The sequence below is a fragment of the Salvia splendens genome, chromosome 20 (genome assembly GCF_004379255.2).
Source record: "Salvia splendens isolate huo1 chromosome 20, SspV2, whole genome shotgun sequence".
NCBI lineage: Eukaryota > Viridiplantae > Streptophyta > Magnoliopsida > Lamiales > Lamiaceae > Salvia > Salvia splendens.
In genome coordinates, this window is record NC_056051.1 from 20235226 (window position 1) to 20251912 (window position 16687).

The window sequence follows — 16687 nt, forward strand, 5'->3', positions numbered from 1 at the left end:
TCTTTACATTTTAATTTTACTAATATACCTACTTTCTCCATATTCAATTGGTCTGTCACATTGTTAAATCACAGCCATTCATATTAGTCTCCGACCTCAATCAAATCTATCATAATCTAAAGTGTCAGTTTAATGAAAAGACTTATTTGCTCTTTTTGGCGGAAAATTGTGAAGCTATTTTGTTTGCCATTTTGGTCATTTTGCGAAATGACAACATTGAATAGAAAAAAGGCAGCTCCTATGGAGCAATAGTGGCTTCTCAAATAGTCCAACCAAATGCAAACTTCTTGAAGAAGATTTTAAACACTTTTAAATAGATGGACTAGAATCAGCATTTTGTGGACTAATTTTGTGATTGCAGTATAGCAGGTTTGGTTCTGCTTGGAATCCGGCGACAGCCGGCGGGTGAGGCGACAAGAGAGATGTCGGAGATGAAGGGAAGCGGCGATGTTGTTGTTGTGCTGGATAGGTTACTGCGGCGGAGGTGGTGCAGGAGGGTCGACGGTTGCGGAAGCGGAATAAAGAGAAGGAGAGCCGACGGCGGTGGCGGCTGGACTCGCACGCCGGCAAGCCCGATACCTGAGAGTTACGAGAGAGAGGGGTTGGTGACCGGCGACGGCGGTTGGGTGGCATGGAGGAGTCCACAAGCCGGTGGCCAAGAGGTGGAACAGCGAGAAGGAGAGAAAGGCGGCAACCATGGCAAGTAAGGCAGCAGCGCCGCGAGGGAGGAATGCGCGACGGCGCGGCGGGTAAGGCAACGCGACAGGCGGGACGAGCGGCGAGGTTGTGTGGAAGGAGAGCCGGCGAGGAAGAAGGAGCGGTGCTCTGGCCGGGGAGATGATTTCCGCCGCCGGTTAAGGAGTAGGAGAAAGGAGGGAGGGAGAGAGAAACTTGAGAGAGATGGAGGCGTCGCATGTTGCATTAGGGTTTTAGAATATTATTAATTTATTGTATATTGTTTGAAATTTTTGTTTAATATTTAGTAGGCTTTTAGTACTTATAAAACTATGTAATCATTTTAGTAGGCTTTTAGGGACGCCACTTTTAGGATGCGGGTTTATTAATTTATGTATTCCATAATTTTTGGGCTTTATTTTGGGTATTAATGTACTACTTTGGTATTATATTGAGATTTAAATATATATTTAATATTTAAAAGTTTCAATTTGGGTGTTTTGCTCGATTATGTCTTAAATTAGTAGGTTCTAATTTTGACTTTTGTTTTTTGGATTATGTTTACTACGGAGTATGTATTTTAAAAATTAAATTCTTTGTAATGAAATAAATAAACTTAACATTAATTTATTACATATTTTTTATAACCCTTTAGTATATTAAAACTATCGTATGCAATATAAAATAGTAAAATTTATTATTTATTTTTAATATTTATGGAAATATATCTACAGTTAAATTTAGTATACATAATTCGAATTGAGTTGATTTTATTTTATCTATTATAAATAATTACTATGTAGATCAAACTCTACAACCATTCAATAAGAAGCAACACCTTCTCTTATTTGTTTTCATTTTTTTTATTTCTATTAAGCTCTACAAGTTTATTGGTAGTAAGGTTATTCCATGTAAAAAAGTTGCATTGGCCCACCGGATATTTAATTAAGGAAAGAAATAGGGAAAAAATAATGAGAGAAATAGAATTAGAGTACCGCGTGTTTAAAATTCTACCATCCTACTGCTTTTCATATGATAGTGGTTACGTTTAACCATAGCAACCCCCGTTATGTTATAGTATAACACAGCAGAGGATTCTCCCCATCTTACACGTGTTTTTATTGAATGTGTCTTTATTATATCTCTCTCATAAAACGTCTATTAAATTTAGATGTTTGTGTAGTATTTTTTGTCATTTGTCACTTTGTATGTATTTGTGCATTTTGTATATGCATTTTATTTTTGTGCGTACTAATGTAATAGTTGGGTGAAAGATATAATCATACATGGTTTATGATTTTATATATTCATTTATTTTGTATTTATAATTTGAAACATTTATGTCCGGTGCATAGCACGAGTGTTAATACTAGTAGTAAAATACGAAAGGGTCTTGCCTTGTCCATATATTTAAATTTTTATAAGAGTTTAATCCTTTAATTATTCAATAAGCAAACCTGGTTGATTTCTCCATCGGCTGAATTTGCAGGTCAGTGATGTTGTAATTGAAGATATTTTACAGGTTAATTTGTTGGATTTTGAAGCAATCCAGGTGATTGCCAATCGTTGATCAAATTGATGGATTATTTGATTTTGTTGCAGGATATAAAGATTCAATCCTGATTCATATTTCTCCAGCTGGTAAGAAATCATCCACGATGTTTACAAGAATTTTTGGAAAGCCAAAGCAAGAGACGAATGCTCTGGCAACGTTAGATAAGTTAAACGAGGTACGGTTCGCGATTTGATTTATTTCTCAATTTAATGTTATTGTAGAAACTATGATCTGATATGTATAGGTTGTATGCGAGTTTCTTCTTTCCTTTCCACCCTAATTTTATGGTGTCAGCAAAAATTTAGATTATTGCTGCTTTGGCATTTGTATGAGTGTGAATCGTGTGATTATATTAAGTGCTTATTTCGTTCATTTTCAGTTTTGATGTTATTTGGCGATCGGTAAATTGAATTCGAATATCGATTCTTGTAGTAGCCTGGTTTATTTTAGACTGACATATACACAGAATATCACAAAATGCTATATTTCGTGCATCGGTATATGTATCTTCTGGTGATCAAGAGTGTATTATTTATTGTGTGTGTTCACAAATCTTAACCATGAAGCTGTTGGAGCAATTTTGTTGCGACTCATTTCTTGGTTCCTTTGCTGTGGTTTAGTTGATGTTGATAAGTGATGACTAATTAGGAGACAAGTCTAATGTTTATGTGTATTCTTGTTCATTTGTTGTGTCATTTGGTGATCAAGACGGCATTATTGTGTGTTTCGCAAATCTTAATTATGAAGCTCTTGGAGCTATTTTTGTTTTACGACTCATTTATTGATTCCTTGGTGTGGTTTAGTTGATGTTGACAAGTGATGACTAAGTAGGAGAATGTCTAATGTTAATGTGTCTTATTTTGTATTCTCATTATTTTGGTGTGTCTTTTGGTGATCAAGAATTATTGCGTTTTCGAAAATCTTAATTATGAAGCTCTTGGAGCTGTTTTTTAGTTTCAACTCATTTCTTGGTTCATTTGCTTTGGTGTAGATGATGGTGATAAGTGATGACTAATTAGGAGGCTTGTCCAATGCTTATGTTTCTTAGTATGTATTCTTATTATTTTGCTGTGTCTTTTGGTGATCAAGACTGCATTGCGTGTTTCACAAATCTTAATTATGAATCTCTTGGAGCTGATTTTTAGTTCACGACTCATTTCCTTTTTCATTCGCAGTGGTTTAGATGATGTTGATAAGTGATGACTAATTAGGAGTCCCATCTAATGCTTATGTTTCTTATTTCGTATTCTTATTACTTTTTTGTGTCTTTTGGTGATCAAGACTGCATTATTTTGTGTTTCACAAATCTTACTTAAGAAGCTCTGGGAGCTGATTTTTAGTCACAACTTGTGGTTTAGATGATGTTGATTAGTGATGACTAATTAGGAGACCTATCTAATGCTTATGTTTCTTATTTTGTATTTTTATTTTTTTGTTGTGTATTTATCAGTATATATTCAAGTAAGTATTTTTCCATGACTAGTATATTTGTGCATTCAATTTTGTATATAATGTCGAATGCTGTATTATGTGCAGACTCTTGAAATGCTCGAGAAAAAAGAGAAAGTTCTCTTGAAGAAGGCTGCGACTGAAGTTGAAAGAGCCAAAGAGTTCACCCGAGCTAAAAATAAAAGGGGTATGGTTTAGTGATGGTAACTTATGGGAAGGATTTGCGTTTTCATACTTTAGCGTGTTGGAGTTAAGATTATGTCCTTTTATTTTAACTGCATGTGATTCAATTTGCATGATTGCATCCTAACATAACGTAGAAAATGCATCTTTTGACCTAACTTTTTGAGCTTAAGTTTTTAATTGTAGGTTGGAGCTTCAGTAGAAAATTTGGAGTACCTTTTATTTTATCTTCTTGCTCATCATAAATCTCTGAGCAAAAATGTTGAAACATATATTTAGGTTATGATCTCATAGAGAGATACTCCGTATGATTTGTTTTCTTTTCCTTAAAAAAGCAAGTTCCCTTCAGATATTTATTGTCCAACAACAAGGTGTGGTTTGTTGGGATTGGTGCTTGTAACCTTGTTAACTGAATTCGTCAAACTGAAGTGATACCTTATTAATAAAGTTCCTCAAACATGTTCATAGCTGCAATACAATGTTTGAAGAGAAAAAGGCTTTATGAACAACAAATTGAACAGCTTGGAAATTTCCAGTTGCGAATTCATGATCAGGTGATCATTATGTTTTAAATATACTGCTCACCTGTCAATGATTCTATCTGATGCAGCCTATTTTAAATTGTGCCTGTTTTTATTTCCAGATGATAATGCTAGAAGGAGCAAAAGCTACCACAGAAACTGTAGATGCTTTGAGAACAGGAGCAGCTGCAATGAAGGCTATGCAGAAGGCAACGTAAGTTATGTTGATGCATATCACATATTTTGATTGCTAAGGAGTATATGTTAACTAGATGAACAGGAAACTGTAGAGTTTTTAGCTATTAACAGATTCGATTACCTCATTCAACTCTGATTAAAGCCTTTACAAACATTGAATTATAAGCGAGAATCACCAAGAAGAAAAGAAAAGATATTATAGTTTTTGACTGGAGATGAAACATTGACTTTGTGCTGAGTAATTGCTTCACATCATATATATTCATCATCCTTCTCAATAATGATTTAGCATCGGTTTTTTATAGGAAGAACTAAACTTTTTAATTGACATGTGATAAAAATCCCATATAAGTTTGGGAGCCCTAACTTCACCCGAAACCAGGTAAGGGGTTGTCTCCATCTTATATGCCATTCCACACTTTCATGTGGAACCGATGTGGGGTTCGTATCATTGGAAACGCATTATATTTCTGTGTACATTCATGTTTGAATGAGGAGAAAAAGTGGTTTGTATATCATTTCACCTTGATGCCAATGTTATATCAAAATACAACACCTCGATCTGGTGAGAACTGTATTATGTTTTCTCATATTTTCTACTGAATTTGCTGGTGTAGCAATATCGATGATGTGGACAAGACAATGGATGAAATCAATGAGCAGACAGAAAACATGAAACAAATTCAAGAAGCTTTATGCACGCCTATTGGTGCAGCAGCTGATTTTGATGAAGTATGCAGTAGTCTCTGACAACTCAGTTTGTCTTGTTTCCTCCTTCCATGTTAGCAGTTCTTAACCATTTTCCTTCCACTAGGATGAATTGGAGGCAGAGCTCGAAGAACTTGAAGGAGCTGAGCTGGAGGAACAGCTCTTGCAACCTGCAACAACAGCTCCTGCAGCTCCTGTTCGAGTGCCTGCAGGAAGGCAACCAGCGAAGAAGGTTGAAGACGATGACGATGAGTTGGCTGAATTGCAGAGAGAGATGGCCCTTTAAGGAGGTCATTTTCTTACCTATTCTTAACACGGTCGATTCTATCAACTGAGAATAAATATGCTCATCAATCTCAATCTCTATATATAGATGCTACCTTAGTAGACAACTTTCTAGCCATCTAAGTAAGTAACAATCTGCTAAGCTCCTTCCACGATTGCTGCTGCCTGTCGATCCTATTGACAATATCGTATTGTAAAATTTCATTTTTCTGCTTGATTTCTGCTAAATATCATTTTGTTGACCACTGTTTTTTATAATGGCTGTGGTTTGCAGATTTAAAACTCCCAAGTCCAAAGGAACTGTAAAATTCTTTCTGTACAATGGAGAGCCGTAGCTTGAGCTGCTGTGTCCATATTTTTAGATCAAATTTCGATTTGCGTTTCTTTGTTTGGAAAGAAACTTGTATAGATTATTATATCAAGAAAAATTGTTCTTCAATTGGAAGGAAGTGTGCTGCTGCTAGCTTTCATTATACTACTCCTAAACTTATAGCATTGGCTTCTGTATTGGAATGCCCTATTTTCTACCTAATCTCTTGATCATTTTCATTCACATTGAATTGTCATTTTATGTCACATGTATAGTTTTATTTTATTTTTACGGGGATCGAATATGAATCATTTTCAATATTGTAGCTGCATAGACTTTTGATTGAAAAGAAACAAATGCTGTACGTGTATGAAATAGAACAATTTTAACGGTGCTATAAAGTATACGAGTACGACTATATAGAATATAGGCCATGTTTGGGTGTTAGAATTCTGTCTGGGAAGTAACATGATCCTTAATTTTTAAATCCTGTGTTAGTTTTGATTTTTGGCTTTATGAATTTTTAGCATTAAATTGGTTATAGACCCTGAAAATAATCTACTGTAGTCTATGAACACTGAAAGTTTTATTACATTATTATGCAGGATTATCCAAAATTTTAAAACTATATTTCATCCTCATTTATTCAAAGAAAGCAAAACTCTCATATTCAATCAAAAACTTACATATGAGTTCAGCATGCACAAATTTAATACAATTATCAATCAAAATTGCTTACGAAATCTCGTGTATACACATTTGACAGAAGCACACAAAATCCAGGAATAAGAAATGGACGAATAAGTATAATATTTTAATAATTGGATTCGAATACAAGCATTATATTCATTTGATAAGAAGATATATACTTTATTCATCCAGTAAGAAGATGATGGTTATTTCTCACCGTTATTTTCACTGAATTTTTCTCCCTAATATATGCAAGTATGTATTTATTACGTGTCTACATATTCGAAACTCCTGCTAATCTCTTCTTTTTATTTATTATTTAATTTACTTTATTGTTTAATATCCTTTGGTTAATATTATTATGCTACTGACGAAAATGTATTAAATACTACTAGTATTATATTGTATTTCAGTCACATTTTATTAAAGTCAACAATATTCGTAACATGATAACATCAAATTTAATATCGATTTCTACAATTTATTCGCCTATTGGTATGAAGGTTTATGTGTACCAATTTTCTTGTCGTTATTGAAGCAATAAAAAATGTCAATATTGGAGAGATAAAACCAAGATAGAGAGGACCAGCGTGAAGATGACTGATGTGGGCCCAATGTTAGTGATAGTGGGCCTAACCCACGGCCTCCTAGATAATAAAACAGTACTACCAAACAATGCATGATGTTAAATAATGGGCAACTTAGTTATTAAAACATTATTTTCCAAATAATAGGTGATGATTTCATCTATCTTCAATAGTACTCCCTATGTTCCATTAATTTTACTTTTAACTTTTAGTTTAAGCATTTATCTCAAATTTACATTATTATTTATTGGATTGATAGCACGTTATTTTATCAGTAGCAACCCAATTAATGTGTTGGGCTAGCTCGAAAATCCAAGCTTTTAGGGTTAGGGTTGAAGTTCTATAGCCCCAAAAAAAACAATCCGATTAGCTCGCACTCGGGTGACCCACAACCCGAGTAGGGTTTGCCCGAAACCTGCTGGGCCAACCTGATTGACATCCCTAAATTTTAATCGTAAAAGTGAAACGTTGAATAATTATAACACAGAATATTCAATATTAATTCAAAAATTAAAAATTACAAACAATAGAAATTAAAATTTACAAAGTACTAAAAATTCAAAAACTACAATTCCTAAAAAATTTAAAAAATGAAAAAAACTATTTGTTCTTCCTCATACTTGAGCGAGATCATCTCATTGTTCAACTCGAGTTCGAACTTCGACAGTGCCGACGTATCCTTCTCCACCAAGTCCTTCAGATGGCCTAACTGCAATGAAACATTCATTGACCATGTAGCGAAGGGTTGGGTGATGGCGCCAACGAACTACACTGACTCGTAGTGGCCTTCCCCTTTATTTTCCTTTTTGGGGGTGGGGGATGACAAGTTGGGGTCCTCGTCGGGCATGTTGAGGTCGATTGTAGGACATCCATCGCTCGTAGAGTAGTTTCTGGTGGCGGAACTTTATTTCTCTTCGGCACCTCAGTCTCCATCTCTCTTTGGTCGTAGTTTAACCATTCATACCTGAGGAATTAACAGGGATAGGAATAATGTAGAATAGAAATCAAAATGTTTAGGAATGATATGATATTTATTGAAAAAAAAATCAAATTTTATATAAAAAAGGGACTTGGGGTCCAGCCCATGCGCCCACAATGTCGGAACAGGCTGCAAACAGGTGCGTCCCCAACCCCCTCCTACGTTCCCAATCGCGGCCCAACCCCCGCTCACGCGACCTCTAATGCCGCGAGCCTCGGGGCGGACCCAGGTGCAGTCCAGCCCCTCGTCCACATCATAAATTATGGATGGCCTTAGGTGTCATTCAATTGTCATGACTAATTATCATATGATAATCTATCTAGAATTAAGATGAAATTATTTAATTGGAGATGGTGGCTATGACTAATTATCACATGATTATCCATCTAAGATTAAATTGTGAGGTTCGATCTATTAAACAAACAAAATACATATTCCATTTAATATGAGATTTACTTTGCAAACCAGGGGCGTAGCCACTTGAGGAGGGTAGGGTGCAAATGCCCCCCTCAAAAAAAAATTTGTACCATTTTCTTCTTCAATTTTTGCAAAATTTTCAATTTCCTTCATAAATGTCCTCCCTCAAACTCTAGAAATTTCTTTGTAAATATATTTTTGCCCCTTCTGAATTGAATTCTTGGCTCCGCCCTTGTTGCAAACCGAACATCTCCTTAATATACTAGTAAAAATAATGTCTACGATATTCTCTGCTAATCATCTAAATTTTTTAAATATACAAAAATCTGCCGTTGATATTTATTTAATGTGTAAATTTATGTTTATGTGTAAAACATGCAAATTACATAAATTAAATTAAATTAATACGGAGTAATTTATACACTAAATACAACCAACTCAAATCTGTAAAAGTATTCAATAATTTTTAATTAAGGTTTTTAATCTTTGATATTTTCGAACTTCATAATATAGTGATTACTGGCGTCGCGCATACGATAAAATTATCGTCTGAGAAAGAAAATTGAAAAACGAAATCCAAAAGATGTGATCGAGTGGTATAGGACTTATTCATCCTTAACCAAATAGTTGGGAATCAATTTCACTTTTGGGTATAGAGCATCTTTAGATCGGGCCAATCGTCCCATCCTTTTAAGTGTCTGTAAATTAATATGGGAAATAGCCACTGGATTCACTGATTTATATTTTTAAATAAATAAATAATGTGAATCGGTTATACCATAAACTCATACTTCTTCCGTCCCGCAATAGGAGTCCTACTTGGTTATGATATGAGTTTTAGAAAATGTAAAGAAAAGTAAGTTAAATATGTTGGTGGAATATAAGTTCCACTTATATATATATATATATATATATATATATATATATATATATATATATATATATATATAGGGTAGTGATCAAAGTATAACTAATATTAAGTGTATAACTAGAGAACAAATCTCAGCCACACATCTTAATACCCCAAATTAATCTTATGGCTTAGCTATTTTTACATGTTTTAAATAAAAAGTAATTAACAAGGGCATTTTTGGAAACTATATTCAACTCCAAATTAAAAAATGAAATTGTTTTTCTACTCATCGGCGTGAAATTATTTGGTGGTGGAAGCGCCAAACTCGGAATCTTTTTACGACTCAAGTCAATTATTTTTCTACTCATCGCCGGAGCGACGACAATGCTTGCTAAAACAGTGGTTGAGGTCGGATCCGACGGCATCGTCGTCGTCTCGATCAACAATCCACCTCTCAATTTGCTATCCGTCGCTGGTATCTCTAACTTTGTTTCCGAATTCTTCAGTTCTGTAATTGATTGGTTCTATCACTTTTTGTGCATGTGATTTACACTTTAAGTAGATGAGCTGCTCATAACCGGCTTTTCCCGTTTAATTCGAGAATTAATTCGATTGTTATGGCTAATGATTATTTTCTTGTAATCTCTCTTCATTCTCTATCCATGTTACGTGATCTTCTGCATAACATGTTTGTTGTTTTACAGTGATGATTAGCATTAAAGAGAGTATTGAAGGAGTTTGGATGGATGCTATAATTGTGGAGAATTGGATGTGTAGCCATGCATGCTTGTTTTTTGAATAAGCTTAATATTTTGGAATTTTTGAATGATCTTAAATTTGGGATAACTCTATAAAAATATGGATAAATTCCCACATCACTCTTAGCATGATTTTACTTCACTCTTGTTTACAAACACATCACTCTTAGCATGATTTTACTTCACTCTTGTTTACAAAACACATCACTCTTATTATGATTTTACTTCACTCCTGTTTATAAAACACATCACTCTTAGCATGATTTTACTTCACTCTTGTTTACAAAACACATAACTCTTAGCATGATTTTACTTCACTCCTGTTTATAAAACACATCACTCTTGTTTACAAAACACATCACTCTTAGCATGATTTTACTTCACTCTTGTTTACAAAACACAACACTCTTAGCATGATTTTACTTCACTCTTGTTCACAAAACACTTCACTCTTATTCGGATTTTACTTCACTCTTGTTCACAAAACACATCACTCTTATTCGGATTTTACTTCACTCTTTTCACAAAACATTCACTCTTGTTCACAAAACACTTCACTCTTATTCGGATTTTACTTCACTCTTGTTCACAAAACACATCACTCTTATTCGGATTTTACTTCACTCTTGTTCACAAAACACATCACTCTTATTCTGATTTTACTTCACTCTTTTTCATAAAACATTCACTCTTGTTCACAAAACACTTCACTCTTATTCGGATTTTACTTCACTCTTGTTCACAAAACACTTCACTCTTATTCGGATTTTACTTCACTCTTGTTCACAAAACACATCACTCTTATTCGGATTTTCTTCACTCTTGTTCACAAAACACGTCATTCTTATTCGAATTTTACTTCACTCTTGTTCACAGAATACATCACTCTTATTATGATTTTACTTCACTCTTGTTCACAAAACACATCACTTTTATTATGATTTTACTACTTTATTTTGATAATATTTGACCATCTTCTTGCTCTACATTAAATTCAACATTCCACTAACAATTCACAATTATTCAAATCTATGTAATCTCAAAATGATCCAATCCATGTAAGTTTGTAACAACAAAATACGACCACTACTGCTTTTATTTGATTTAATTTAAATCACGAAAAAAAACAAAATATATTTACAATTTTTATAATCTGTCATCATTTATCCCACCTACCACGCGAAGCCATCATCTACCGCCTCCGCCGCCGCGTGTCTCCTCCTCCTCCGCCCTTCCCACAACCGCACCACGTTGCCGCTCAACACCGTCCTATCCTGCCACCTGTACCACCCCATATCCCCCATTCTCAGCGCAATCACCCCTTCCCAATCTCCCCCAAACTCCGCCTCCCCCCGCCGCCGCACTCCTCACTCTCGCCGCCGTCATCCTCATCGCCCCCAAAATCCACCTCCTCCGCGTAATACAAGCTGAATTTCATCTTCGTGATCCCTTCCCCTCCGCCGCCACACACGGCGCTGCTCTAGCCGAAGCAGCCTCCTCCGCCGCCGCAATCTCCTCAACCCGCTCCGGCACGGCGACGACGGCGATCGGAGTCGATAAAACCCTAATTCGCCAGAAGCTGACGGCGAGCCACGCCCAAATGTTGTTGACGGCGGTGAGGAGGGCGTAGCTCAGGTAATTGAAGGCGAGAGCTTCCAGTGGAGAATCCAATGCGGCCTCCATTTTTCTACAATCAGAATAAGAGTGTGCAAGTAAAATGAAGAACACAGCGTGGTTTAATTTTGGATGTGCAATGACCATAATACCCCCACCTTATTATTATGGAGTAAATTTGTGTTTGAGGGAGTTAATATCTCCTTAAATTCAAAAATTAATACTAGCCCTTGATTTTTTTGATCTTGTGGCTATTATTTGTTCTCTAGTTATATGGTTAAGAGGTGTTTGCCATAGATCATGACCCTATATATATATATATATATATATATATATATATATATATATATATATATATATATATATATATATATATATATATATATATATATATATATATATATATATATCAGTTTTATAATAAAATGTGAGTGAAATAAGTTGGTGGAATGTGAGCCTAAGTGAAATAGAACTCTTATTTTAGAATGGACTGAAATGTTAAAACATGACTCTTATTGTAGGACAGAAGGAGAGGAAGAGAGAGTATATGCTAGACGTGGAAATGTCATTTATATAAGTGAATCCGTTATACTCCCATAAACTCATGCTAGGTGTGAAAATGTGACATACTTATATACTAGTAAGAGCATGCATAACGGAGAGCAGGCGCTCGTTCGTCCGTCCGTACCGGCGGCGCGGCACCGCTGTCCGCCGCTGCGCTCTTGCAGCTGGCACGGCGCTGCTCGATGCATCGAGCACGTCCATGCCAGCGAGCAAGCGACGTGACAGCGTGTGATTGGCCAACGGCATATCCGTTGGTAAATCATTTTTTTAATTTTTTTAAAAAATAAAAAGTTATACCAAAAAAATCCCAATCCAAAAAAATGGCCCTTTTTTGCCCGTTTTTCTATATTTTTTTGATTTATTTTTTATTTTTTCCCCCAAAATCATCTATAAATACACACATTCATCATCCATTTTTCACATCAAATCATCTCTCATTCATATTTTTCATACAACTTATCTACACATTCATCACTCAAAACCTCAAATGGATTTCACCCATCTCATTGCGGAAGCGAAGCTCGAAGAACAAGAATACTAAGAACAACATCGTGCCGCTTATGAAGCATATGTCGCAGCGAATACCCCCGCCCCTCCTCCTCAACCAACTAGATCAACTCGCCGCTACATCCATCGTGACCGGGAGGGAGCCCACGAAAGGCCCGTTGCCGACTATTTTGCCGACCCGCCGCGGTTTCCGGAAGATTACTTTAGGCATCGTTTTCGCATGTCAAAGCGCTTGTTTATGCGTATTGTCAACACATTGTCCACCTGTGTTGAATTCTTCCAAACAGGTCCAGATGCAGCCGGTCGGCAAAGTCTCTCGGCGTTGCAGAAGTGTACGTGTGCCATCCGACAACTCGCTACTGGGCAAACGGCCGACCTCTTCGACGAGTATTTGGATGTCGGTGAGTCAACTAGAATCCTTTGTCTTAAAATTTTTTGCGAGGGCGTTCGTACAACTTTCGGTGATGAATTCCTTCGGGCACCCACCACCGATGATTGCCAATGGTTGCATCATCTTCACGAATCATTCCATGGCTTTCCCGGAATGCTTGGCAGCATTGACTGCACGCATTGGAGGTGGAAAAATTGCCCGAAAGCTTGGAGGGGGCAACACTTAAGCGACCACAAAGGCGGTGGCCCAACACTTATCCTTGAAGCGGTCGCCGACTACCGCCTATGGATTTGACATGCATATTTCGGTGTTGTCAGATCCAACAACGACTTGAACGTGCTCTATTCTTCACCCCTCTTCAATGATGTGTTGAATGGTGTAGCACCGGAGATTGGCTTCACCATCAATGGAAATGTATACCACACGAGTTACTATCTCGTCGATGGTATCTACCCAAGGTCGTCGACTTTCGTGAAGACGCTCAGCAACCCGCAAGACCCGAGACGAGTTCTTTTGCGTAGCGTCAAGAGTCCGCGCGAAAAGACGTCGAAAGAGCCTTTGGGGTCCTTCAAGCCCGATTCAACATTGTGAAGGCACCGCTCGGCTGTGGTACGTGAAAAATAGCGCCGACATCATGTACACGTGTATTATCTTACACAACATGATTACAGCCGACGAAGGACCGAGGGCGGCTAGCTTCTACGACGAGAATGAAGCCGGAAGCTCAAGCGCGAGGTCTCCCCCACGCCGAGGTGTGCATATGACGATGGGTGAGAGGATCGAAACAAGACACATAATGCGCGATACCCGAACTCACGTTGAGCTACAAGAAGACCTAATCAAACACATGTGGGCGAAATTCAGCCACGAGTAGTGGGTTTTTTAATTTTATGAATTTAATTATGTAATTTTTAATTTTTAGGAGTTTAATTATGAAAATTTTAATTTTTAGGATTTTAATTATGTAATTTTATTTTTTAGGATTTTAATTATGTAATTTTTAATTTTTAATGTATTTTGTAATATTATTCCGGGTATGTGTAATGTATTTTAATTTTGTGGAAATATTTTTATTTAAATTGAATAATGGAATGGTGGGACCCTTGTGCTCGTCCTTGCGAAAGAGCACGGCTGTGAGTGTTGTGCTCTTGCCTAAGAGGAGGCAGAAAAAGTGGGACCGGACCCACAACCGTGCTCGTTGGCAAGAGTTTCCAACGATCAAGATTCACGTTTCCAAAGTATTTATTGGTTCAAGTCCACGTCGTTGTTTAACCGTCGATAAGTTCTTCTATAAGACTAAATAAAGTATCTTACTCCACTAAGTCCAACTTAGATAAGTTTTTCGTGGTATAATAATAAGATTAAATAAAGTATCTTACTTAGAGCATCAGCAGTGGCGGACGTCACTGCGGAATTCCCACCGGCGTGCGGGAATTCCGTGGCGGACGTCCGTCATTGTGTATATCATGCACGGATACGGAATTCCCCGCGAGGTCTCCGCGGAATTCCGCAGAGAATTCCGTGCGGACGTCCACCATTGCGTTGACTCCCACGGACGTCCGCGCGGAATTCCGGTTTATTGCATTAAATGTTTTTTTCGGTTCCTATAAATACATCCCGTTGAACTTCACTTCATTCGCACCACTTGAATTAACAAGTTTTTCTCTCTCTAAATTTCTTTTATATATCCGTAATGGCCGGTAGTGGTAGTGGTGGTGATGGGCATTATGAACACATGATGCGGTTGATTCACGCACGTGTGCGGGATGCCGCGGAGAGGGAGGAACAAGCGGCCTCGGCGCCGGCGGTGCCTCGATCCATCCACCGTCGCACTATAGTACCCCGAGACCACCTCACTGCCCACCGTAGGTTGTACGCGGATTACTTTGCGCCGGAGCCACGGTTTGGGGTGAACCTATTTCGGCGAGGACGGTTTAGGAAGCATCGTCCGCTCTTTCTGCGTATCGTGGGCGCTTTGGAGCGTCGATACGAGTATTTCAGGGTGGCGGGAGGATGCGGTTGGTAAACCCGGCCACACGCCGATTCAGAAGTGCACTACCGCAATCAGGCAGCTGGCATACGGAGGCGCGACCGACATGTTCGACGAGTACCTCCACATCGGTGAGACGACTGCCTGAGGCTGAGAGTGCCTGAAGTATTTTTGTCAGGGCGTTAGGGAAATATTCGGGGATAGGTATCTTCGGAAGCCTACCCCCGAAGATTGTCAGGCTCTATTGGATATGCACGGGTTCCCGGGGACGTTAGGTAGCATAAATTGTATGCACTGGGAGTGGAAGAACTGCCCCGCTGCCTGGAAAGGGATGTACACTACTGGCTTCAAGGCCAAGAATCCCACGATGATCCTTGAGGCGGTAGCTGACTACCGTTTGTGGATTTGGCATGCATATTTTGGAGTAGACGGGTCGAACAACGACATCAACGTCCTCCAGTCGTCGCCCCTTTTCAATGACCAGTGCATGGGCGTTGGTCCGGCCGTCAACTTCGTCGCCAACGGCAACCAGCACAACATGGACTATTATTTGGCGGATGAGATATACCCGATATGGCCCGTCTTTGTGAAGACGATTAGGTGCCCAGCAGATGAAAAGAAGATATACTTTGCGCAACGTCAGGAGGGCAGCGCGCAAGGATGTGGAGCGGGCATTTTGTGTGCTCGAGGCTCGATGGGCGGCAGTGAAGGGTCCAACACGGCTGTGGTACGTTGACAGCATCGCCGACATCATGTGCGCATGTATTATCATGCACAACATGATTGTCGAAGATGAAGGTACAACACTGACTGATTGGGTCAATGATGATGCTGATGCTGCGGGTCCAAGCCACGGCGTGGCCACCAGCAATGTACGCATGGGGATACCCCATGACGAAGTCGATCGAGTCCGTGCATTTGCCGACATGCGCCAAAAACAAACACATGTTCGACTCCAGAACGATATTATTGAAGAAGTATGGCAGCGGATGGGTCGTCGTTGAATGTATTTTTTTTAATTTGGTGAAATGTACTTTTCTTTTTTTAATGGAATTTTTTCCCTATTTATGTCGAAATTTTATTCCCTTAAATTGTTTAATTCCGGAAATTGTTTAATATGTGAATTTGTGAATATTTTTTTATGTGAGAATTCCGTCACTGTGCAGTGGGAAATCTGTATGACGTGGCAATGCAGTGGGAAATCCGTATGACGTGGCAGGAGGTGTTTTTGGGAATTTCGTCCAAAATTTCACGCCATTGCTATGCTCTTAGTCCAACTTAGATAATTAATATATTTATCTTAGATTTGCATTGCAAGTTGCAACAATGTAAAAAGTTGTTTAACATTATTTGATTGTATAATCATTCTTTTTAATGATTAATAATTTAAGAGAACACTTTTGTCATTTTGCGGTTCACTTTTTTCTAGTTCTATATTATCTAAAACGTAGCC

General features: G+C 37.9%; 1 protein-coding gene across 1 annotated transcript; it reads left to right on the forward strand.

Annotated features, from left to right (window-relative positions):
• Positions 1-2030: 2030 nt before the first annotated feature.
• On the forward strand, positions 2031-6127 carry LOC121780616 (vacuolar protein sorting-associated protein 32 homolog 2-like). The gene is made up of 8 exons (XM_042178226.1): positions 2031-2164; positions 2278-2405; positions 3767-3866; positions 4331-4416; positions 4506-4597; positions 5199-5313; positions 5396-5579; positions 5849-6127. Exons 2-7 carry the CDS (start codon positions 2334-2336, stop codon positions 5573-5575), a joined length of 645 nt encoding a protein of 214 aa, XP_042034160.1. The 5' UTR covers positions 2031-2164; positions 2278-2333; the 3' UTR covers positions 5576-5579; positions 5849-6127.
• The last annotated feature ends 10560 nt before the right edge of the window (positions 6128-16687 follow it).